This window comes from Crocodylus siamensis, chromosome 15, assembly GCF_052110815.1.
Source record: "Crocodylus siamensis isolate JL-2025a chromosome 15, ASM5211081v1, whole genome shotgun sequence".
Classification (NCBI taxonomy): Eukaryota; Metazoa; Chordata; order Crocodylia; family Crocodylidae; genus Crocodylus; species Crocodylus siamensis.
Window position 1 is genome coordinate 641,561 of NC_143409.1, and position 23,589 is coordinate 665,149.

General features: G+C 60.5%; 3 protein-coding genes and 1 non-coding gene across 4 annotated transcripts; 1 reads left to right on the top strand and 3 right to left on the bottom strand.

Annotated features, from left to right (window-relative positions):
- Positions 1-37: 37 nt before the first annotated feature.
- Positions 38-17,531, bottom strand: TTLL13 (tubulin tyrosine ligase like 13). The gene is made up of 17 exons (XM_090029413.1): positions 17,512-17,531; positions 15,493-15,810; positions 13,832-13,872; positions 13,136-13,254; positions 12,473-12,603; positions 10,643-10,799; positions 10,152-10,373; positions 9,951-10,049; positions 9,268-9,353; positions 8,734-8,959; positions 7,778-7,965; positions 3,450-3,638; positions 2,882-3,062; positions 2,207-2,389; positions 1,129-1,489; positions 500-746; positions 38-176 (listed from the first exon to the last, which is right to left on the bottom strand). Exons 2-17 carry the CDS (start codon positions 15,780-15,782, stop codon positions 164-166), a joined length of 2,733 nt encoding a protein of 910 aa, XP_089885539.1. The 5' UTR covers positions 15,783-15,810; positions 17,512-17,531; the 3' UTR covers positions 38-163.
- Positions 14,620-14,692, bottom strand: TRNAK-CUU (transfer RNA lysine (anticodon CUU)). The gene has a single exon. It is a non-coding gene; the product is annotated as a tRNA-Lys (tRNA).
- Positions 17,114-19,255, bottom strand: GDPGP1 (GDP-D-glucose phosphorylase 1). Its single transcript, XM_090029446.1, has 2 exons — positions 19,133-19,255; positions 17,114-18,724 (listed from the first exon to the last, which is right to left on the bottom strand). Exon 2 carries the CDS (start codon positions 18,641-18,643, stop codon positions 17,483-17,485), a length of 1,161 nt encoding a protein of 386 aa, XP_089885572.1. The 5' UTR covers positions 18,644-18,724; positions 19,133-19,255; the 3' UTR covers positions 17,114-17,482.
- On the top strand, positions 19,169-22,810 carry CIB1 (calcium and integrin binding 1). Its single transcript, XM_090029450.1, has 7 exons — positions 19,169-19,325; positions 19,417-19,451; positions 19,953-20,055; positions 20,514-20,667; positions 20,943-21,061; positions 21,146-21,234; positions 21,721-22,810. The coding sequence occupies exons 1-7, from the start codon at positions 19,275-19,277 to the stop codon at positions 21,740-21,742; spliced, it is 573 nt and encodes a 190-aa protein (XP_089885576.1). The 5' UTR covers positions 19,169-19,274; the 3' UTR covers positions 21,743-22,810.
- Positions 22,811-23,589: the final 779 nt, after the last annotated feature.

Sequence of the window (23,589 nt, forward strand, 5' to 3'; positions counted from 1 at the left end):
CCCGGGCCCCAGCAAGGGCAGCCGGAGGACGAGGGCAGGGCGAGCCGCGGGGGCTGCGGCAGCGGCTGCCGGCCGTCTCGTGCGGGCGCTGGAGGCCGCTCCAGGACAGCAGCCCTGCCCCGCACAGGCGCTGCCCCGCGGCTGCGGCCCCAGGACTGCAGGCTCAGGTCCATTTCCTAAGGAGGAGGAGGGTTCCGGTTCAGCAGGGCACGAGAAGGGATAAGGACCCCCCCCCATCAGTGCCTGGGGAGACAGAGGCCCCCGGCTGCCAGCAGGAGCACGGGGTGCGCCAGCGCCACGGATGAGCGGCACTGCCAGCCGCAGGTGCTCAGGCCCAGGCACCACCCCCAGGTGGAGTCCAGTGTGGTCAGCAGGCCTGGGCTCGGCAGTGGGTCTCCTTCCCCCTCGCCAGGCCCATCCCAGTACCGTGGCCAAGGCTCGGGCAGACCTCCACTCCAGGAGCCTGGCTCTGCGGGGCCCCAGCCCCGAGCTGCGTTACCGGCGGGGCAGGCTGAGGGCAGCCGTGGCGTTGGAGCGGCGCGAGGCGTCTGTGCGCTGCACCAGGGGGGCGGAGGCGGAGGTGAGGGCGAGGTCCCGGGTGCCCCCGTGGTAGAGGGGCGCTGTCACCGAGGGGAACGTGTAGTCGCTGCACGTCTGGCGCGGGGCTCGCCCAGCGTGAGGCAGGCAGTTCAGGGAGCCGGGGTAGCCAGCACCAGCAAGCAGGGGCCGCCTGGCCACGGGACCCTCTGCAATGAGAGCACGGGGGTCGGGGGCCAGCAGGTAGTCCTTGCCCGCACACTGGTGCCCGTCCCAGCCCTGGGCCTTGGGGGCAGCGTCCCATTGACTGCAGGCAAAACTACCCAGCCCCCAGCTCTCTTCCGCTGCCAGACACCCCCACGGCAGCGACATGGACGGCAGGAGGCAGGGCAGCCAGCCAGAGGGTCCTGCCAGCTGTGCGAGGGGGCGCGGTGCCCTGCAAACAGTGAGGAAGAAGATGGTCGGCTGCCACCCGGCTGGGGGGACAGGCCTGCAGGGTCCTGCACGATGGCTGAGCTAGCAACGTCCCCCCAGGAGCTGGGGAGCGCCCCGAGGGCATCAGTGCAACCTCTGGCTCCCAGCTGTACTCACGGCCTCGAGCCCGGTCTCTGGCGCTGAAGAACCTCCGTCCGCCCGCCTTCGCTATGCTGGCCGGCGCGTGGGGCTCAGGCCCTGCTGCCGTCCTCGTCACGTGGCTCCCCAGCCAGCCCACGCTCCTCTGTGGCGGGGGGTAGTGCTGCAGCCTGACCAGCGTGCGGTCGGGAAGGGCCTGGCCCGTGCCTGGCAGAGGGCCTGGGAGGCTGGGCGCGTAGCCTTGGCTGGCCAGCAGCTGGACCCTGGCTGCAGGCAGCTGCCCCAGGTACCGGCCTGCCCCGCGCAGCAGCGAGAGGGGGATGAGGGTCATTAAGCTCTGGGGCTCGTGGTTCCGAAGTGTGTCCGAGAGGAAGGGCGGCTGCAAGAAAACAGACGCGGCTGCTGGCATCCTGGGCCTGTCGCAGGGCAGAGGCGCTCACCTGTTGACCGCCCCGGCCCTGGCTTCTGCTGGGGCTGGGGCAGAAGGGTCTGGGCTGGCACTCCCACCCCCATGCCCAGGCCAGTGGTTCAGCAGCCAAGGGGCTCCCAGCCGGGTCTGCACCCTCTTTATCGCTGGCCTGGGTTTCTCCAGCTCCAGCCACTGGGCTGTCACCACCTACGACCACACATTCTGGTCCAGGGAGGTTGGTAAGGCTGCTCAAGCCGCCTCTCAGCCTTCTCCTTGTTAAACCAGCTGCCCTGATCTCTGCTTGCTCAGGGCAGGGCACGTATCCAGGCCCCACATCATTCTTGTAGCTCTTCTCTGAACTGTTCTAGTCTGAGCTGTGTCACCATCCCCCAGGTCTGGACAGATGCCCCATGGACCCTGCTGCTGCCCACAGAGATGGAGTGTACCCCGGAGACACTGTCTAGGGCACCCTCATTCCCAGGGGCTGGGATACGCCTTGGGAACTCTGTAAAGAGGGAAAAGGGCTGTAAACCTGGCAGAGCCCTCGGAAACTCACGCTACCAGTTTCACTGTCCCCAGCCTGGCTGTGTGAGGAAGTCAGGGCCTGGGGTGCCTGGCTGGTGTCTCTGCCTGCCCATCACCTCCCATACCAGCCCTAGAGACCACATCTGAGCAGCCCAACCTTACCTGGCTCTCAGCGACACCATCCAGGGGCCTGGGCTCACTGCTGAGAAGCAGCTGGGAGAGCTGGTCCACGATGCCCAGGCCCCGGATGAGGTGCTCACGGCGCAGGAGAGCCCTGACCCTCTCTGCCTCTTCATGGGCTATGATGTCCTGGGGCTGCATGGAGTCAAGTTGCACCTGTGGAGCCTGGGACAGAAACATGCTGGGAGCTACCATGAGGGCTGGGTCACAGATGTCAGCAGGGAGCAAGGAGATTGCAGGAGTCACGGGCTCCCACAAGGTGTGGCCAGCGCTGGCTGGAAGGATAGGCTGAGCCCTGTGGTTCTGTTCCCAGGAGGTAGGCATGCCCTGGATGTGTGCATTGGTATACAGGTGGCCAGCCTGTGGCAGATGCCACAAGGCTGTGTGTGTGACGTGTGGCAGACTGAGGAGGGAGCAGACAGTACAGTCGCAGACACAGCAGGGCAGAGCAGCAGACCAGATGGAGCAGAAAGCAGAACATCAGATCAGGCAGTGCAAACAAGGCAGGGAGCAGAAAGCAGAGCAGATTAAGCAGTGCACACTAGGCAGGAAGAGGAAGGGGACTGCAGTGGCACCTGGGGAAGGTGCGGGGCTAAATTTGTTGCCGCCCTGCCAGAAACGTTGGCCCCGAAAAGGTTGGCCCCAGGGCACGGGTACCTTTCCGCCACAGCCCTTGGCACTGTGGAAGATGTGGGTGGGCAGGGCCTTGGCTCTGCCAGGGGGCCGGGCTTTCTCCCTAGCCGTCTCCCCCTGCAGCTGCTCTTTTCTGTCCTTCCCTTTCTTCTTAGTGACAGCTTCTTGCTGCTCTTGCTTCACTCGGATCCCCTCCAGCTGCTGCCTGGCATGAAGCAACAGCCTCAGTCCTGGGGCAACACGCAGGACCACATGCCTGGGGGCAGGGTGTGTGGGCATGGGCAGGGGCTGCTATTGGGAGTAGAGTCCAGGGATGCAGGAGTGCCAGGAAACAGCCTGGAGCTGCCTCCCCAGAGAACACCCTTTGCACACAGGAGCCAACTGCCACAGACCTGCCGGTTCCACAGCCCTGGGGCCTGGTGCACCCCTCACACCCAAAGGCAGACACAGAAGCTCGTGGTGGTGGCTCCTCCCGCAAAACCCAGGGCAGACCCCAATTCACCCTCTTGTCTCCTACCACCAGGAAATGTCGAGAAGGCCCAAGAGGGGCCAGAAGTGACCTCTGTGAAGGCCCTTTTCTGGGGCGGTGTACCTGGCACACTCCTCCCTGGCCCTGGAGGCCGCTGTTTCCTGGAAGAGGGAGCTGCTTTGCTTGAAGAAGGGCTTGTACTTGTCCACCCCACATTCTGGGTAAATGCGCCGGTAGCCTCCCAGGTGTGAGCTCTCGTACTTCTCCTCCTGGGCTAGCCACGCAGCCTGGCTGCTCTCCAGCTGCTCGCGCCTGTGGGCAGAGGCCATCACACAGGCCAAGTGAGGGGCCTGCCTCACTGGGACTCCCTATCCCCTCTCCTCCCTGTTCAGGGCCCAGTCACACATGTTCACTGCCTTGAGTTAATGCATGCTGTAGTCCTTTGCTGTCTCTTGCTGCAGGTCATAGAATCACAGAATCACTGAGTCGGAAGGGACCTAGACAGATCATCGAGTCCGACCCCTGCCATGGGCAGGAAGGAGCACTGGGGGTGGCAGGGTCATAAGACCCCAGCCAGGTGCCTATCCAGTCTCCTCTTGAAGATCCCCAAGGAAGGCGAGAGCACCACCTCTCTGGGGAGCCTATTCCAGGCTCTGGCCACCCTTACAGTGAAGTAGTTCTTCCTAATATCCAACCTAAACCTATCCTCCCTCAGCTTGTGGCCATTGTTCCTGGTGACTCCAAGGGGGGTCCGGGTGAACAGACTTTCCCCAAGTCCCTGCTGGTGGCCCCTGATAAGGTTGTAGGCAGCCACGAGATCCCCCCTCAGTCTCCTCTTGCGGAGACTGAAGAGATTCAGGTCCCTCAGCCTCTCCTCATAGGGCTGGCCATGGAGGCCCCCGACCATGCGAGTGGCCTCCTCTGGACCCTCTCCAGGGTCTCCACATCCCTCTTGAAGTGCGGCGCCCAGAACTGGACCCAGTACTCCAGCTGCGGCCTGACCAGTGCCGCATAGAGGGGGAGCAAGACCTCTCTGGACCCATTAGTGATGCCCCTGTTGATGCAGGACAGGGTGCGGTTGGCTCTGCCTATTGCTTCGTCGCATTGGTGACTCACATTCATCCTGGAGTCAATCCTGACTCCAAGATCCCTCTCTGCCTGTGCTGCCGAGAGGGGCAGCCCCTAACCTATAACCATAATGCTGGTTCCCCCTCCTCAGGTGCAGCACCCTGCACTTGTCCTTGTTGAACCGTGTCCTGTTCAGATCACCCGCTTCTCCAACCTATGCAGGTCTGCCTGGATGCGGTCCCTGCCTGCCGGTGTATTCACTTTACCCCACAGCTTGGTGTCATCAGCAAAATAGAACAGGGTGCTCTCCACCCCCTCGTCCAGGTCGCTAATGAAGATGTTGATTCATAGTTTCATAGTTTCATAGTAGCTAGAGTCGGAAGGGACCTAGGTAGATCATCTAGTCCGACCCCCTGCCTTGGCAGGAAAGAGCACCGGGGTCAGATGACCCCGGCAAGGTGCTCATCTAACTTCCTTTTAAAAATCCCCAGGCTAGGAGCCTGCACCACTTCCCCTGGAAGCCGGTTCCAGGCCCTAGCTGCCCTGACTGTGAAGTAGCGCCTCCTAATATCTAATCTAAACTTACCCTCCGCCAGCTTGTGACCGTTATTCCTGGTCACTCCTGGCAGCGCACGGGGGAACAGGGACTCGCCCAATACCTGCTGATCCCCCCTGACCAGTTTGTAGCAGGCCACAAGGTCCCCCCTTAACCTTCTCTTGTGGAGGCTAAACAGGTTCAGGTCCCGTAGCCTCTCCTCATAAGGCCTGCCCTGCTGACCCCTGATCATACGAGTGGCCTCCTCTGGACTCTTTCCATATCGTCCACGTCCCTCTTGAAGTGTGGTGCCCAGAACTGGACGCAGTCCTCCAGCTGCGGCCTGACCAGTGCCGCATAGAGGAGGAGGATCACCTCCTTGGACCTGCTCGAGATGCATCTGTGGATGCATGACAGGGTACGGTTGGCCTTCCTGACTGCATCCCCACACTGCCGGCCCATGTTCATCGTGGAGTCAATGACGACTCCAAGATCCTTTTCCGTCTCCGTGCTGGCAAGAGGGGAGTTCCCCAACCTGTAAGTGTGGTGCCGGTTCTTCCTCCCCATGTGCAACACCTTGCACTTATCAGTGTTAAACCCCATCCTATTCTCATCCTCCCACCGTTGCAACCTGTCAAGGTCAGCTTGTAGCCTATTGCACCCTTCTAGTGCACCCACATCCCCCCACATCTTAGTGTCATCAGCAAACTTGAACAGGGTGCTTTCTACCCCGTCATCCAAGTCACTGATGAAGATGTTGAACAGTGCGGGCCCGAGGACCGAGCCCTGCGGAACCCCACTGCCCACGTCCTTCCAGGTCGAGAAGAACCCATCCACTACCACCCTCTGGGTGCGGCCCTCCAACCAGTTGGCGACCCATTTGACCGTGTGGGCATCGATCATAGATTCATAGATACTAGGGTCGGAAGGGACCTCAATAGATCATCGAGTCTGACCCCCTGCATAAGCAGGAAAGAGTGCTGGGCCTACATTACCCCAGCTAGATACACATCTAGCCTTCGCTTGAAGACCCCCAGGGTAGGGGAGAGCACCACCTCCCTTGGGAGCCCGTTCCAGACCTTGGCCACTGGAACTGTGAAGAAGTTCCTCCTAATATCCAATCTAAATCTGCTCTCTTCTAGCTTGTGGCCATTATTTCTTGTAACCTCTGAGGGGGCCTTGGTGAATAAATACTCACCAATTCCCTTCTGTGCCCCCCTGATGAACTTATAGGCAGCCACCAGGTCGCCTCTCAACCTTCTCTTGCGGAGGCTGAAAAGGTCCAGTTTCTCTAGTCTCTCCTCGTAGGGCTTGGCCTGCAGGCCCTTAACCATACGAGTGGCCCTTCTCTGGACCCTCTCCAGGTTATCCGCATCCTTCGTGAAGTGCGGCGCCCAGAACTGCACGCAGTACTCCAGCTGCGGTCTGACCAGCGCCCGATAGAGGGGAAGTATCACCTCCTTGGACCTATTTGTCATGCATCTGCTGATGCACGATAAAGTGCCATTGGCTTTTCTGATGGTTTCGTCACGCTGCCGACTCATGTTCATCTTGGAGTCCACTAGGACTCCAAGATCCCTTTCCACCTCCGTGCCACCCAGCAGGTCATTTCCTAGGCTGTAGGTGTGCTGGACATTTTTCCTCCCTAGATGCAGTACTTTGCATTTCTCCTTGTTGAACTGCATTCTGTTGTTTTCTGCCCACTTATCTAACCTGTCCAGGTCTGCTTGCAGCTGCTCCTGCCCTCCGGCGTGTCCACTTCGCCCCATAGCTTAGTGTCATCTGCAAACTTGGACAGAGTACATTTCACTCCCTCATCCAAGTTGCTGATGAAGACATTAAAGAGTATCGGTCCAAGGACCGAGCCCTGGGGGACTCTGCTGCCCACACACTCCCAGGTCGACATCGACCCATCCTCCACCACCCTCTGGGTGCACCTCTGGAGCCAGTTTGCCACCCATGTGACCATGCATTCGTCCATGCCACAGTCCCTCAGCTTGCCCACCAGAAATTGGGTGGGACACTGTGTCAAAGGCCTTCTGGAAGTCCAAGAAGATGACATTGACTTCCTCCTTCCCATCTAAGCTCTTTGTTACCTGGTCATAGAAAGAGACCAGGTTGGTCAGGCAGGATCGGCCTGGCACAAACCCATGGTCAGGCAAAGGCTCCCATTCAGGGGGTCACACTCTGCTGCCCAACCCTCCTGTGACTGCACCAGTCTGTGCAAAGATCTGAGCTGTGCTGGCTGTGCCAGCCACGGCTCATTTGCTGGAGAGCAGGGAGCTTGGGGCAGCTCAGCCCCTGGGCGTGCAGAGCCCATGGCCATGAAATGGGTGTGAAGCAGGTTCATGCCCCTCCACCTGGACAAGCCTGGGTAGCAGACTTGTCCAACAAGGCCTGCAGAGGTTACGCAGTCCAGGGGTCTGGGCTTGCTGCCGGGGAGCAGCCAGAGAGCAGGCAGAGCCAAGGGGGGTGGGAGCACAACACTGTCTTGCAGGAAAGCTGGCCTCTGAACCACTTGTTGGAACAGGCCATGCCATGGAAGCATTCACCCTCTGAAGTGGTGCTACCAAATGCCTGAGGGGGCTGCTGTGTGCCCAGAGCCCCCCAGGAGGCAGGCAGCACAGGCTCATGGACAGGCTGGGGGTGGAAATCTAGACAGGCAAAAATCAGCCATTCCCAGGGGTGGTTACCTGGGTCTTGACCCTCCCTCTGGCAGGCAGGGAGCAGGGTATCTCCTCTCCTCTCCAAAGGACAGCACGGGAGTCACAGCCACAGGGTGATTTTACCAGTGCCTCCTGCTGTCTGCCTGCTCCCCTTCCCAGGCCAGCATGCTGGGGAGCACTACCTGGCCTCCCGGGGCAGTGCATGGGTCTGCAGGAGGCGCTGCTTCACCCGCCGCTTGTCCTCCTCCAGCACCTTGCGCTTGTCACAGGAGGCACGCAGGTTGATGAGGGTGATGGCATCGCACAACATTGCATCCTTCACCTCACGGTCCAGACGTGAATCTGTGGTGAAGCTTGGTGAGTGGTTCACCTGCCAGAACAAAGGTCTCATCAGGTGCAGCAGATGGATCCTGGGCTCCGGCCCTTCCTGCCTTAGCGCCCACATGCAGCTCCCCTCAGGCTCCCAGTGCTGCTGCCCTTTCAAAGCACTGCCCAGCCAGGCTGCAGGTGTTGCTTTCTGGCCCCTCCCTGACCCTTCTTACATAATCTTTGTAAGACAACCATCAACCTTGACACAACACAGACTCACACCCAAACCTGCCACAGGGAAAGCAGGGGGATCACAACAGCCAACATCCTGCTTTTATATAAGGTTAATATACACTTGAGAGGTCCCAGGTAGAGGCCACATGCAGAGGAAGGCAAAACACCTCCAGTCCAGACGAATCTGACTGGGGTAAAATTCCTTTCTGACCCTTAACACAGTGGCTGGTCTGATCCTTCAGCTTTGGTCCCAGCAGCATTGGCACAGCCTAGTCCCCAGGCTTAAAAACATGCAGACACACATAGCAGAAAGGGAGGGCAGGGGCACAGGCTCCAAGTTTCTGCAAACACAGGCAGCCCTATAGATCAGGGGACCCCCTACTCTCCCAGAAGCCAGGGGAAGGAGCTCCTGAGACCTGGCAGGCAGATTGCTTAGCCATGTGCTTCTGCTGCCTGACCCATGAAGCCTTACAGAGACCACAGGCAGCTGGTTTGAATGCTAGCTTCAGTGTGCCCTGGCCTTAGGTTCATATGCTCTGTGCAGGCTACCAAGGAATGAGAGGTCTTGACCCCATGGAGTCTTGTCCTGGCTCACCTCTAGCAGCCAGGGCTTCAGCTTCCTGTCCAGCAGGATGTCGAAGCCCAGGATCTCGAAGCAGGCACAGCCAGTGGTGTGGTTGGGGAAGCAGCTGCGGTAGTTGTGCTTCAGGACCGGGTGGGCCGAGATCAGGGTCTTGATAATGATGTCCTCAATGTCTTCCCAAAGCCCAGCCATGTCATAGCTGTTGTTCTCCATCCAGGTATTCAGGGTGGACAGCTTCCTGGTGGGAAGTACGCAGTGAGAGCAGTCCACATCAGCAGGGTCCCACTCCCTTTGTAGGCCACAAGGTTTGCAAGGCCACTGCTACACTGAGGCAGTGTGGGAACCTCCAGGGAGCCAGCCCCAAGTGACTAGGCCCCTGGTGCACCACATACAGAGAGCCTGAGGGGCAGGACACTTCACACCAGGGCCAGATGCAGGTCACTGCCCTGCACCCACTGCACAGAGGGTATTCCCCAGAGCACGTGGCCTCTCGGGAAAGGAGGCACGGCCCCCGCAGGGAGCATGAGAGCCCCAGCAGGAAGGTACCTCTTGCTGCCAGTTGTGTCGTCCCGGATGAAGTTCTCGTTGTGCTTGTTGATGGCATAATTGGTTAGATGCATGCAGATGTCATCCTGCGGGAGGCATAGCAAAGCCTTCATTCTCAGCCAGAGGACTTGCGCCAGAGAAGAGGAAGCCCCAGATCCCAATGAGACTGACTCCCTGCCCCCACACGCTGCTCCCCAATCCCCATGCTTGCCTGTCCCACATCTGTGCTTCTACCTTCCCTTCCCACGGCTGCCTGCAATTTGCCACCCATTGCCCACACCAAGGGCCAGACTCTGCTAGCACTGAACCCCTTTGGGTCCAGCAGTGGACAAGGAGCTGGTGACGGCTCGGACTTTGCCCCCAGCAGGGCCACAAGCAGTCATAACGTGGCATGAAAAGGCCAGGAAACTGCCCAAATACAGGTGCTAGAGCTGGGCCCAACCCTCCCTTGAACACCCTTACTAGTCAGAGGGGAGCAGCAGTCACCGGGGAAGTCCCTGTTCCCCTGAGCACGGCCAGGAGTGACCAGGAATAACGGTCACAAGCTGGCAGAGGGGAGACTCAGACTAGATATCAGGATGCACTACTTCACGGTCAGGGTGGCTAGGATCTGGAACCAACTTCCAAGAGAAGTGGTGCTGGCTCCTACCCTGGGGTTCTTTAAGAGGAGGCTGGACATACACCTTGCTGGGGTCGTTTGACCCCAATGCTCCTTCCTGCCATGGCAGGGGGTCGGACTTGATGATCTGCTCAGGTCCCTTCTGACCCCAGAAATTATGAAACTATGAAGAAAAGGAGGGGGCAGGGAAAAATGAGGAGAGAGAAGGCACCGGGAGAGGAGAGCACTGGGCAGTGGCACCCCTGGCCCTCCCTGCCTGCCTTACAGTGCTGGGAATCCAGAGCCTGGCGCTTTCCCCCCGCACGGATCCAGTGTTGGTTCTGTGGAAACGTCCCTTCTTTACCAGGTTGCTGCTGCTGGGCTCGATGTACCTCATGGTGGCAAATCGGGCCAGCCCCTCCTTGTAGACAAAAATCTTCAGGGGGTCACAGGATGTGACCAGGACATAGATCCGCATGTCAAACTTGAAGCCATCGATGAGGAAGGGCTGAGAGACAGGGCAAGTATGAGCAGGAGGCAGCAGCATTGCTAACACCTCGAGGCACTGCAGTTCTCTGGAGGCATGTTCACTGGGAGGGGACCTGCTGGGGCAGTCTGGGCACAGAGCTGTGGGTGGCCTCCCCCAACCGAGCTGTCACTGGGGAGGGACTGGTAGGCTGGGGGAAGTAGGGGGTAGGCCAGAAGGCCGTACTGTTGGGATGAGGAGGGAGCTGCATCCTGGGCTGGACGTTGAGGCAGTCAGCCAAGTCCTGGTACCTTAGCTATGTACTGCTGGCAGATCATGTGCTCCCCATGCTGGATCTCCTTGGGGCTGCGGGTGATGAAGATGCCTCTCCCCTGGCAGCCGCTGTCTGGCTTGCAGATGTATGTCCTGTTCTTCCTTGTGCGACTATAAGCCTGGAAATCCCCATAGCTGTAACAAAGAAGCCACTGGTGAGAGTGCAGGGAACAGCCCAACTCCCACCACTGGCTAGATGCTCAAGTGGAGGTGGAGCTCTGTAGGATGGGGGCTGCAGCCGCCAGGGGCAGCACCTCCAAAGTAGAATCAAGGGCAGTTTACAGGCTATACAGCCATCTCAAGGGCTGTAGTAGGCTAGTCCTGAGTGACATGATTTATAACCACACTTGGGGGAGAAAGCCTTCTGGTAACCCACCACCTGCCTTCAAAGTACTACTCAATGCCTCTGCCTTGGCCAGAGGGCCATGGGAACTGGCAGCCACTGAATATCTGAGACGCTACATATCTGCGGCACATCTGAGCTCTGCTGCTGCAGGCAACAGGGAAACCTGACAAGCCCTTGGGTGAGAGAGGAGCACAATGGTCAGGCTCCTGAGCAAGTCCTCAGCATTGCGACAGGGGGCTAGTCGTTAAGAATGAAGCACACTTCCTGACTGCCTCGGGAGCCACTGGCCCTTCACTCTGTGGTCAGGGCCTCATTTAGGTAAAGATTCCACAGCACTGGGTGCTGGAGAGGCCTGGGTGGGTCCTGTCCCCAGTCCTGGGTGTCACTAAGAAACACTCAAGCATCCTGAAGAGAATCCAGGAGAGAATGGAAATGAGGGGGTGGGGGCTCAGACACTAAAACCCAGGAGGAGAGGGTGGAAGAACCAGGTCTGCATTCCCTAGAAGAGGGGTCTGAGGGGAAGCCTCCCAACATGGAGGCTGGGATGCAGACCTCTACACCCACTGCAGGGTGGACAAGACCACTGTTTTAATTTATAGCCAAGATACGGTTTGGCTACTAGGAGATGCTCACACCATCCTGGGGGTGGTGCAATGGAACAGAAGGGGCAGGGGGCTTGAGAGCTGGTGACAAGCATGCGAGAGCTGGTGAGAGGGGTGTGAGAGCTGGTGACAAGTGTGTCAGGGATGGTCTAGGTACAGGGGGCCCTGCCTCAGAGTAAGGGCTGGAGCAGACAGCCTCTTGAAGTCTCTCCCAGCCCCACATTCCTATTTGGGGCCTAAACGCAAACTTCAGAGCTTGACACCAGGCCCTGGCTTTCCACAGCATGGCTGCAGTTTATGATAACACGTCATTGCAAAGAACCTGTCCTGGTCCCTGCAGTTGTTCCCCATGCTCTGGTGCCCCATCCCTGCAGGAGGCAGGTGCTCACCCCAGGGCAGTGCAGAGGCAGCTAGCTGGCTCATGGGCAGGCTGCCTCGGGGCTCTGTGGAGGGCAACCTCTGCCTTCCCCCTGGTAGAGCAATAAGGGGCCCTGCGTTCAGGGTGCAAGGGGATGGAGTCCCTCCCGGCACTGCAGCAACCTCTCTCAATGACCTCAGGTGTTGCGGGACCTCAGCCTCTGCCCCACCCCAAAGGCTATAGTGGGATGCAGCCAGTCTTCAGGGCTTAGCCCAGGTCTGTCTTAGATCACTCAAGCCAGGGTGCTGCCCTCTGTTCCTGCCATGGAAGCCTGGGCACAGCCTAACAGCACCTGGCACATTTGCAGACCCACGAGCAACATCCTGTTACGGTTTAGAATGGAGTCATCCTCGAGAGGGACCCGCTGCCCTTGTGCTGAGCACAGCAGCTCCCCTGCCCTAACTTCCCCCATGCATGGGTCAGCTCTGTTCTGGGGACTCACTCAGCTGGCAGGCACCAGGTGCGGGGGAAGAAGCTGTACTCCTTGGGGAAGAGCTTGAGCATGCGGCTGAGGTTCCGGGCCAGCAGGTCCTTCCGGCAGATCTCCGTCATGCCCGGGAAATGATTGATTTTCTGAAACAAGGGCAGCACAGGGAGCAGTGGCCAAGGGGCTGCAGGGACAGGCTGTGAGACCCCGGTGAGTCAGACCATGTGGAGACAAGTAAAGGGAAGGCAGCTAGGGACTGGACTCTCTTGCCCTGCGACTGAGGGGACAGAGGCCCTGCACAATGACTTGCACCAGGCTCAGCCAGTATGACCTGTCTGCCCCTTCCCCCCAGACCCACAGCTTTCCTCTCCAAGCAGTGTGGGGGCAAGTGGAGAGCAGTCATTCAGCCAGAACCCTTGGCAAAAGGACAGAAGTTTCCACATCTCTGCTGGTTTTCAGCCATGACTGGAGGTGCCATCTCTGTGAGCACTACTGAGGGGCTGAAGGCATCACACTGTCCGCAATACAGATGGGATCAGGCTCTGGGGACTGTCCCAGGCAGAAAACTGGTATGTGAGAACCTCGGCCACGCAGCCTCACCTCTGCCCTGAAGCCCCTCTGCCTGACCCTCCCTGCCCCAACTCCTCCTGCTGGGTGGCCTATCCATGGAGTGTTTACCTGGAACCTCTTCATTTCCATGACGCGCTCCAGGGAGACGGAGCAGTCGGTCCAGTACACTGTCCACTCCTCATCGTCCCCCACTTCCTTCAGGCCACAACGCCGGGCTGCACGCCGCACTGCAGCAAAGCAAGCACATGGCAAGGGAGTCTCTAAGGAAGCCGGGTGCACAGACCCCAGATCCCCTAGGGCCTGAGGTGAATGGGAAGTGAGGTGGATGGGAACAAGATGAGCAGAAGCAAACACACTAGGGAATGGAGTGAGTGGTGTCTCCTCTACACCCCACACCAGCGAGCCTTCCCTCCCTCTCCAGGTTCTTATCAAGTGCCTGTCATCACTGCTTTGGGCAACCTCCCCAGGGAAGTACCCAGTGCATTTCACTCCAGCTGTGCTCTCTCCACATGAAGAGGCTGTCACTCCCAGTGCAGCAACACCCCCCATACTACTGGAGCCAAATTAGAGCAGGAGCCCTGGGTTGTGGCCATGCCCTACAGGCACAGGGGGAGCTTCACTCCAAAGCATGGCTCAGTTGGCATGTAACCTGTGTAATTCACTCACAGAGCAGCAGGTGAACAAGTGACAGTCCTTGCACAGGGATAACCTCCAAGTAGCTCCCTTTGCCAAGAGCACAGGGACTCAGGAAGGCCTGCCAGAGTGAGCAGAGTGAAGAGGAAGCCACAGACACCTTGGACTTACCACTCTCGTACTTGCAGTTGGTCAGGTTGATAGAGAGCACCCTGGAAAGGAGAGAGCAGGCAGTGGCTCAGTGCAGGCATGCCCTGCTCATCCAGGTGACTTCCAGGCACAAGCAGGCTCCTGGCTAGCCATGGAGAAGGCCCCTCACTTCAGGGCAGACCTGGGGCTGCCATTAGAAGGCAGCTGGCAGGATACCCAGGGTGACAGCTGCTAACAAAATGTCTCTGGGACTCTTTGGCTTTTGTTCTCCAGCTCCAGAGACTTGGTGTCATGACACATTAAATGCCTCTGCTTTGTGGGTTTGGTGTTCAACATGCAGGGACACAAGTATCCACACAGGGAGGCCACAACAGTGACTCTGTCAACTTGTGTGTATTGCACATAAAGCAGATGGCCCTCTGGACCCACTTGGAAACCCTGTTCCAGTCCCAGTGTCATAGTTTCATAGTTTCTAGGGTCAGAAGGGACCTGAGCAGATCATCTAGTCCGACCCCCTGCCATGGCAGGAAAGAGTACTGGGGTCAAACGACCCCAGCAAGGTGTTCATCCAGCCTTGTCTTAAAGACCCCCAGGGTAGGAGCCAGCACCACTTCTCTTGAAAGTTAGTTCCAGCTTCTAGCCGCCCTGACTGTGAAGTCGCGCCTCCTGATATCTAGCCTAAATCTCCCCTCTGCCAGCTTGTGACCGTTATTCCTGGTCACTCCTGGCAGTGCTCGGTGGAACAGGGACTCCTCCAAAGCCTGCTGGTCCCCCCGACTAGTTTATAACAGGCGAGAAGAAAAAGCACTTACCCAACATGGGGCTCAAACCCACAACCCTGGGATTAAGAGTCCCATGCTCTACTGCCTGAGCTAGCCAGGCACTGACTGAGCTACCTGGGGACTGTCAATAGGCCATGGAGCAAAGATTGGCTTGAACTATGAAGACCTCTGCACATTTGGGCTTAGAGGTGGAGTTCAAGTGACTTGAGACCTCTTCTCCAGTCCCAGAAGTCCCAGCACTCTCAATGGGACTTGGGCTTCTCCATTCAGAGCTACCAACAGCCACTTGATTACGTCTGCTGGTTCTAGTCTCCCTGGTAGTCCTCACTGCACGCAGAAATGAAGCTAAGAACAAGAGACAATATGTGCTTCTGATCTTTACAAGCGAAGGCAGCACAGCCCACCCCGCTACAGAAGAAATGAGGCCAAATGTGCTGGTAGACACCTCCCTATTGTGCCCAGACCTTGCCCAGTGGAGGCCCAGATGGCCAGAAATGTGTCCAAAAATGCACAGGCATAACTCGTACGAGCAAACTACAGGTGGTGGTAGCTGGGCAACTGCAGGCCCATTTCTTACAGTTAAACACCAGCTATGCATCCACACGAACCACTGTGAAAGAGCATGGTGCAGCCAGTGGGATGATGGGTCAAGCTGTGGTCCCTCCCTGCCACGCTGGGTCCCAGCTGAGCAAAGGGGTAGCTCTGACAGACACACAAGCATGCCGCACCTCACCTGAGGCATGTGGACTTTGGTCTGGGAGGCTGGGGAGCTCCTGATGGTGAAAGAAAAGCAGTAGGCAGCCAGCCAGCCAGGCTTCAGCGCCTCCCTCGCTGGGGTTGCTTGGCCTGGGAAACGGGAAGCAGAGGCCTGGGCAGCGCAGGGGTGCTGAGGCCACTCACCTTACTCTTTTCTTTCTCTTTCTCAGCTCAGTCCCCACGACACAGTGTTCTGCCACTTGTCTTTCCGGACCAAGCAGGGACACTGGCAGAGCTTTCCACCCCCAGCTGAGCTTGCCCACGTCCCTTGGTTCCAAGGACCCCTTCTGAAGAGTGCTGTCTGCAAGCGCGGTTTTACTTTCTCCGCTGCACCCTGCAGTACTTCCCCGGGAAGACTCCTCTGACTGAGCCTCTTCCTCGTCTTCATCCTCATCCGTCTCGTTCACGGAAACACTGCCGTCCTCAGAGGCCATCTTCCCTCCGCGGGGTTTGCTTATGGAGCTGTACAGGAACGAACTCGTCAGCACGCAATGCACAAGCGTGCCAGACCAGATAGTGCTGCATGTGCCACACCAGGTCAAGGGCCAGCCACTGGGTCACCTGTTGTTGCTAGTGCTGGCAGTGCGAACCTGCCTTTCCTTCATGCCCACCCGCGCCTGTCCCCCAGCCTTGCCTCCCCGTAGCAAGTCAGCCTCTCCTCCCCTGCACAGCCCGTGCTCCCAGCCCCAGCAGCGCCTCCGCTCTTCTGCTTTCGCTTTTTCCCAGAGCCCCGAGAGCAAGCGCGGAGTCTGAGCCTCGCACAGTGGGCGCCAGCTCTCCGGTGAAGACGGCACGGCAGCGACTGCACCCGACGCGGTTCCTAGCGCAGACCCACCCCACCACGCCCGGACGCCCGGCAAAGCTGCCCATCTCCCGTCTCATAGAAAACGAGGTCGGAAGGGGCCTCGGGAGGTCGCGTGTCTCAGCCGTTATTCTACCAGGCCCCATTCGCAGACCTCCGACTCCGCCACTGCCCCCCCAGCTTCCCCGGAGCAGCTGCTGCTCGGGAGCGGGGGGTCCGGGGGGGGCGGGGGGGCGCGGGCCTCGAGCCCAGGCCCCTCCTGCCACATGCATCGCGCCCAAAGGGGGCGTGGCCCTCGTAGACCCGCCCACGGCGTTGGCCCCGCCCCTGGTCCGGAGGAGGGATGCCTCACCAGGCCCCGGGGCGGCTCCCTCCAGCCCCGACGCCATCTCCATGGCGACAGGAGGTTCCGCCGCCGGCAGGAAGCCAAGCGCTGGGGGCGGGGCCTCAGGAACCATAGAGAGAGCCCCCCCCCTTCCTGCCGCCTAGAACGGCGCCAAGGCGCAAGCGCGGGCAGGCGCCTCCGGATTGGCTGAGAATCGGAGCGTTGCCCGCCTCATTGGCCAGCGCCCCCGGGGAAGGCTGCGAGTGTTCCCAGCATGCTTTGCTGCACGGGCAGCGGGCCGGAAGTGGGGGCTCGCCGGGCGGAGCGGGGACGCCAGTGACGGGGTGTTCGCGAGCGGGAGGCCGGGCCCCGCCACCGATTCAGGGGTCCTGGTTTTCTCCCATGTAAGAGAATCCCAACTTTTTGATACAGAAGTTACCTACGTTTCCATGATTCAAATACAACACCACTGCTACATGGATGTATATAGAGTGGCGTTTTATTTTAGTCATGGAAAACTCTGGGTTTTGGGTTCCTTTTTTAAATCTGAAAATTGGGGTTTCTTTTAAATCAGAGAACACCAGGATCCCTGGCGATTTAGGAATTAGCACCAATCACCACTCACTGATTACAAGAGGTGCCTGAGCCACTGCCAGGACACCACGTGCAGCCCCCCCAGCCCTTCCTGGGACAGGGACCGCCTGCAGTTCTTGAACGAATCACATGGACTTGGAGTTGGTTTGGCTGATTTGATTTGGGACATCTGTTTTTCCTTTAAAAAAATACAATAAAATAAAATAAAATAAAAAATCAAGAGGCAGGAGCTGCGCAAAGACCTGGTCCCTCCCTGCAGGCTCCAGCACCCGAGCCCCCACCCGGGGGGGGCAAGGCACAGCACAGCACAGCCCAGCAAGGTGCCCCTCCCCTTCCACAGGAGTTACAGAGCACTTGGGCTGGGCTGGGGGACAGTCCTGCCCCGCACAGCTGAGGGATGACCCCCCTGGCAGTTAGCCCATGAGCAGCGTCACCAGCTCACCCTGGAGCCAGGAAAGTTGGGGCGCCGGGAGGAGGTATTTCTGGATGGTGCGCAGGGCCAAGCTCTCTGTCAGGCTCTGGAAGTCCTGGGCGGTTTTGATTGGCAGGTGCCCTGCCAGCTCACAGAGGGCTACATTAAATGCCGCTTCCTCCTTGGCCCCAAAGCAGGACTTCCTGGCCCAGACGACCACCCGAACTCCAGATCGGGCCGCTGAGCGGGCTGGCTCCCCAGGGGCAGTTCCCCGTGTCACAAACACATTGTGTGCAATCTCGTTCTCCACCAGGTAGTTGGTGACTCGGCAGACAGCACGTGCCAAGGCCCCCAGCTCTCGCCCCTCCCCGTAGAACAGGAACCCTGGGGCTGGCACGCCCTGCAGCAGGTGGAAGTTGAGGGCAGGGCACAGGGGCTTGCTTGGGGCTGACTCAATTAGGAGCTCCCAGTCCAGGTAGAAGCCGTGCAGGTGCAAGTGGTTGACGGAGGCCAAGGCTCCCAGGCTGTTGAAGCCTACACGGAAACCTGGGTGAGCGCTGAGGAGAACAGTTTCCAGTCCAAAGTGGAGCAGCTCCTGGGTGAGAATCTGGGGCAGGCAGAGCGTGGGATCTGGAATAAGGAGCACGTGCCCAAATTCCAGGGGACTGACATTAATCACCACCAGGACACAGTTAGGCATCTCTGGGAGCCTGGGCTCAGCACCGTCCTGGGCCGAAGCCTGTTCCCCCACCGGCACGCGGGGACAGGGCCTCCTGGTCAGGCAGAAGAGGATCTCCCCTGGCTTGATCTTACTGAAGTGGAATTGCTGGGGGTCAAACCTCTGCCTCACGCTCTGGATGTCCTGTGGCTTCCTCCTCTCCAGTCCCCTCTGGATGTTCAGCTGGGCCACAAAGCGCATCTTGCCAGGCAAGATGCGGGTCTGCAGCTCGCCCAGGGGATACCGGAACAAGCCCTGCTTCATCCTGTGCTCCCAGCCAGACTGCAACGCGTGGTCGAAGCGGGACAAGGTGTGGCTTGCCGGCCCATCCGACCTGCTTCTCCCCCACCCAACCCCCTGCAGAACAAAGTCCTCTTTGCTGTAGACAAAGTCGTCCAGGCCGGAGGCAGCAGGGTGCTCCGGCTGCTCCTGAGAGTGCAACATTTCCTGGGGAGCTTGGCCTGCACCCAGTGACGCTGCCAAGTTACCTGCTCCGCTCCCCTGCGGGCAGCACCCGCTGCTGCTCTGAAAGAGAGGACAGAACAAGTTGGTGGGAATTCGGGAGCCCCAGACAAGCCAGTCAGATTACCTGCCATGTCCCAAGCAGCCCCCCTCCCCCTTCCTGCCCCTCCCTGGCGAGCCCCCTTCCCAAAGCAGCTGCCGAGTGCCTGCCCCCGTGCAGGCGGCCTGGCTGGGAGGGGGCGGGGCAGGCGCCGGGGTGCCAGAGGCGGCTCTGCAGCTCAGCCTGGCACGGGGGTCGCCCCCTGCCGCTGCCAGGCAGGTGCAGCCTGGGCCGCCCGCGCCCCCTGCGCTGCCCCAGGCCTGGCGGCCAGTCTCCGCCCGCCACCGCGGAGGGAGCCGCGCACGAGTGCGCCTCGGGCGAGCCCGTGGGTCCGGGCGCCTGCCGTCTCTCGCCGGTGCGCCTCGTCCAACCTGCTCTGCGGCCTGCCCCTCGTCCCGCCGTCCTCCGACCGGCAGCCTGCTCCCCCGGCGCCGGGCCCTTTAAGAGCGGGGCGTTGCCATGGGAGCGGGTTCCGGGAAGCTGTGACGTCGCGGCAGCGGATACAGTGTTGCCATGGGGGGCTCGGCCAGCAGCCTGCCGCCGGACCTGCTCGGCGAGTACCAGGTGCCGGGGCCGGGGCCGGGGCCGGGGCCGGGGCCGGGGGCCGGGGGCCGGGGCCGGGCGCTGCGGGTAACGCTGCCTCCTCTCCCCGCAGGAGCTGACGTTCCTGACCAAGCAGGAGATCCTGATGTGAGTGCGGGGGGTCCGGGCACAGCCCAGTGGCGTGAGCCGGGGGGCGGGCAGCCCCAGAGGCCTCGTCCGCCTCTCCCTGCTCCCGTGCCCGAGGGCCCGGGGCCGGCGCACCTGGGCCCGGGGCAGAGCTGGCAGCAGCTCACGTAGTGCGGGGTTGCCTGGCAGGCGAAGCAGGAAGCAGGACGGAGGGAGCGGCTGGCCCGGGCCGTGCCCCCCCCCGGGGCTGTGGGCACTGGTGCAAAGTCCGTGGGCGCCGGGCAGGGCGTGGGCTCGTGCTGCTTTGCTGCCGCCGGGATAGCTGGCGCAGCCCCAGCCCCATCACGGGGGAGCGCAGCACAGAGCTGTCTGCAGGGAAGCGGTCCCAGAGTGTCTGGCACGCGGGTCCGTGCCTGCGCACCTACCCGGGGTGCCGCTGCCCTGGGAGGGCCCCCGCGGTGGCTGAGCCCAGCCCTGCGCTGCAGGCCACCCCAGAGCAGCGCTCGTTCTTGTCTCTCGAAGTGCCCACAAGAGATTCAGTGAGCTGGTGCCCAAGGAGGAGAGGGATCGCATCCTGTCGGCACGGGTCCCCAAGGACAAGGTCGTCACGCTGCCTGAGCTGAGGGTAGGGCACGTGCCCCACTCCTTTGCCTGCCCCTCCCCTCAGCCTGTGAGGCAGCTGGGCCAGTCCACTGTGCTTGGGTCCAGGCCCAGACGCAGGCCCAGCCTCTCGGGGCAGCTCCTGTTCACCATCCTGGAGGCCAGCCTGGGTAACAGATACAAGGGGGGAGCCGGGCATCCCCACCGCACTGTCTGTCACCGCCTGGAAGCCAGCGTCCTCTTCCCCGCTGAGCTGTGGGGGTGTCATAGCTTCTGGGGGGTTGGGGTGCATCAGGACCGTGCCCAGGCACATTGCCGGGGCATAGCAAGTTCCAAGGGCCATGGTGCGGCCTCTGACTGAGCTTAGGGGATCCTCTACTCTGCTGAGGCTCGTGGCCTGTTTCCAGCCAGGCATGTGCAGAACTGCCCCTGCCCTGTGCCAGGGAGCTGCTGCCCTCTCAGTGATCCGCTCTGTGCCTCCAGGCAAACCCCTTCCAGCACCGGATCTGCCGAGTCTTCTCCACGGCGGAGGACAGGGATGACAGCCTGTCCTTTGAGGACTTCCTGGATATGCTGAGCATCTTCAGTGATGCCGCCACCTCGGAGATCAAGTCCCACTACGCCTTCCGCATCTTTGGTAAAGACCTGGGGCCAGGGGAGATATGCAGCTCGCGGGGCCAGCACAGAGATGAGCTCTGCTCCAGGTGCAGCTCACACAAGGAGGGCCCCAGGAGGAACTTCTGCTTTGGGGCTGGGCTGCAAGGCCCAGCTTGCACATGCGAGCCCAGGGCCAGCAAAGGGTGGAGCCCCTGAGACTCCAGCCTGACTCCATCTCCAAGCTACAGGGCCATTGCCAGGGAAATGGGATCATGGCTGGTTTTCACTTTTCTCCCCTCCCCACCCCCCATAAAGATTTTGATGATGACGGGACGCTGGACAGGAAGGACCTGGAGAACCTGGTGAATTGCCTGACAGGGGACGCAGACGGGACCCGGCTGAGCTCCTCGGAGATGGACCAGCTCATCCAGAACGTGAGCACGCAGGCCCTGGCTGGGTGGGGGGCAGGGCCATGCTGCCCCGCCAGTGCTTGGGGCTGACATCTCCTTTCCTTCCAGATCCTGGAGGAGTCCGACATCGACAAGGATGGGACCATCAACCTTTCGGAGTTCCAGCACGTCATTTCCCGCTCGCCTGACTTCGCTAGGTATGGCTGCCCTGCCCGAGAGCCCCGGGTCTGTCCTGACCAGGCAGAGCAGAGGAGGAAGGGGCAGTAGCCCCGTCATCGCTAAGGCCCAGAGCCTGCGATGGCCGGGGTCACAGAAGTCTGCTGCTAAGCTGGGCATGACCTCAGGTCTCTGGCTAGCGTCTCACAGCTCTGAACAAGAGCCTGATGCCCCCACCCTGCCGTGCGGAGAGCAGTGGAGGACCTGGCTCTCCTCTCCCCAGGCGGAGATCAAGCCCACCCTTCCCTCCACCTGTAAAGCCTCCCACCTCCTGGCTGCCAAGCTCCGCTGCTGCGGGTGCGGGGAGAGCAGCTTGTCGGGCTGTGGGCGGCAGGGAGGTAGGGGTTTGCTCTGCTGCAAGCAGACACGTCTTGGGAGGCCAGGGCTGCGCTGCGGGAGCCAGTGCTGGTGCTAGATATGAGCTGGCTGCTCCCCTTGGCCCGGCACGGTCGGTCCTTCTCTTTCAGCTCCTTCAAAATTGTGCTGTGACGGCTCCTGCAGCCCATCTCCTCCTGCCCCGCCCCAGCCTGCCGCAGAGCTCGGCGCTGGCCCTGCGCAGCAGCTGGACCCTTCCTCTTCTCGTGACCAAAGCCAATGCATGGGCGATGCCGGCGCCTGTCCTAGTGCCTTACACCAGCCTGTGGGCTGTGCCTCCTGCGCTCCTCCTGCTGCACGGGGGGGGATGCAAGCTTCTCTGCTGCAGCCCAGCTCAAGCTGCCCTTGTCCTCACGCAGCCTCCAGCCTGGAGATCCAAGCAGGCGCTACTGGGCCCAGGATGGAGCGCGGCAGGCTGGGACGTGCAGTCTCCAGGGCCGCGTGTTACTCCCTGCCTCGTGCTGATCGAGGTGTAGCCCCCAGCTGGGCACAACACTGACCCCCTACACTGGAGCAGAGATCTCTCACTGGGAGACTGTCACCTCCTGCTCCGCGTGACCCCCAAGCACCAATTTGTGCCTTCTGGCAGCAGCCTGGGAGCCAGAGCGCTCCCGCTAGCACTGTCCCTCCTTGCTGCCTCTGTGGGGAGGTCCGAGGCCACAGCCCAGGCTGCAGCAAACCTGCCTCATTTCTCTAAGCAATAATGTACCCAGCACTTTAAACGTCCTGGCTCAACAATGTCACATCCCCTACCGGAGGTCACCCAGGTCAGCTCCCTGGGCACAGTAGCCAGAGGCGGTTCCAGGCAGAGGTTTGCCGAGGGGTTGCTGTATCAGTAGAAGGGGCTGCCCTCCTGGCCTGCCCTGGCCCCTGGCCCCTGCCCCTGCATGCTGCACCTACCTCTCCACAGAGCACAAGCCAAGGGGAGCCTGATGCCCCGTTCTCCCCACCGTTTCCTTGTTCCTGGCCAAGGGACGCCTGTGGCTGCAAGGCAGAACCCATCCCCGCTGGCCTGCGCTGTGCCGGTGAACACTCAGGGTGCTGAGACTTCCCACCTCCTTTCTAATGTATTTTGAAGCGTCTGGCGCTGGATTCAGGCCCTGCCCATGGTGGGCCTGGCGCTCCCCCCGCCCTGTCCCTATGCATCATTGCAGACAGCATCAATAAAGAACTGGAATCTCACCCGTGTCGTTGCTGTGGCCCATGGGCTTAATTGGACCCTGCAGGGAAGGGTTTATGTTCAACAACTACCTCTGCCCTGGAACAAGCAACCCCTGGGCTGTGTCTGCTGCTGTGCCCACCGGCTGCCTCCTTCCTTGCACTGCGGGGCAGATGGAGGGGGCAGCTCCCTGGGGCAGCTGCTGAAGGAAGTCATTCCTACTTGAGGCTCCGAAGGAGCCTGCGGCCGAGTTGTGCGTGGGGGCTGAGGCCCCTGCTGAGCAGAGAGCAGAGCACAGTTCCACACGTGCCCCTGCTCCACGCGCATGGCACTGAGGAACAGCTCCCACCCCCAGTGCTACCAGCTGCCTCATCGGTCCAGGACTGGAAGCTGGGCAGCTCTCATGCTGGGCAGAGCTGGCGGGCAGCCTTATGTTTGCTGGAGAAGGGGCTGGTGCAAAGTAACAGGGATGTCCCTGGAGGCAGCGGCAGAGGGTCGCACCCCACACAGCTGCAGGGGAAGGGGCCTGGCCTCACGGCACCGAGGGGCCAGTGGGCATTGCCTGTGAAAGAGCAGCAGGAAAGGAAAATGTGCATCACTGCAGCTCTGCCCAAGAGCAGGGTGGTCACCCCAATGGATGGGGAGGGGAGAGGGCAGTTCAGAAGTAGCAGTCTTTCCACAGAGAGAAAGGCACGTACATACAGCCCCCTGTGCAGCGTATCAGGGCTGCCATGGCCCGAGCACTCGGTAATGGAGCTGAGAGCCGGAGCTGGTGCTCATCTCCCCTGTAATTAAGCTGCCT

Bases quoted from the DNA above. Each gene is read 5' to 3' on its own strand.
- TTLL13 (XM_090029413.1), bottom strand. From the start codon at position 15,782: ATGGCCTCTGAGGACGGCAGTGTTTCCGTGAACGAGACGGATGAGGAT. The intron at 12,604-13,135 runs GTAAACACTCCA...CCCTTGTTTCAG, and splicing joins TGGAAATGAAGAGGTTCCAG to AAAATCAATCATTTCCCGGG. The intron at 1,490-2,206 runs GTAAGGTTGGGC...GTTTTCTTGCAG, and splicing joins ATGGTGTCGCTGAGAGCCAG to CCGCCCTTCCTCTCGGACAC.
- GDPGP1 (XM_090029446.1), bottom strand. From the start codon at position 18,643: ATGTTGCACTCTCAGGAGCAGCCGGAGCACCCTGCTGCCTCCGGCCTG.
- CIB1 (XM_090029450.1), top strand. From the start codon at position 19,275: ATGGGGGGCTCGGCCAGCAGCCTGCCGCCGGACCTGCTCGGCGAGTAC. The intron at 19,326-19,416 runs GTGCCGGGGCCG...CTCTCCCCGCAG, and splicing joins ACCTGCTCGGCGAGTACCAG to GAGCTGACGTTCCTGACCAA. The intron at 21,235-21,720 runs GTATGGCTGCCC...CTTCTCTTTCAG, and splicing joins CGCTCGCCTGACTTCGCTAG to CTCCTTCAAAATTGTGCTGT.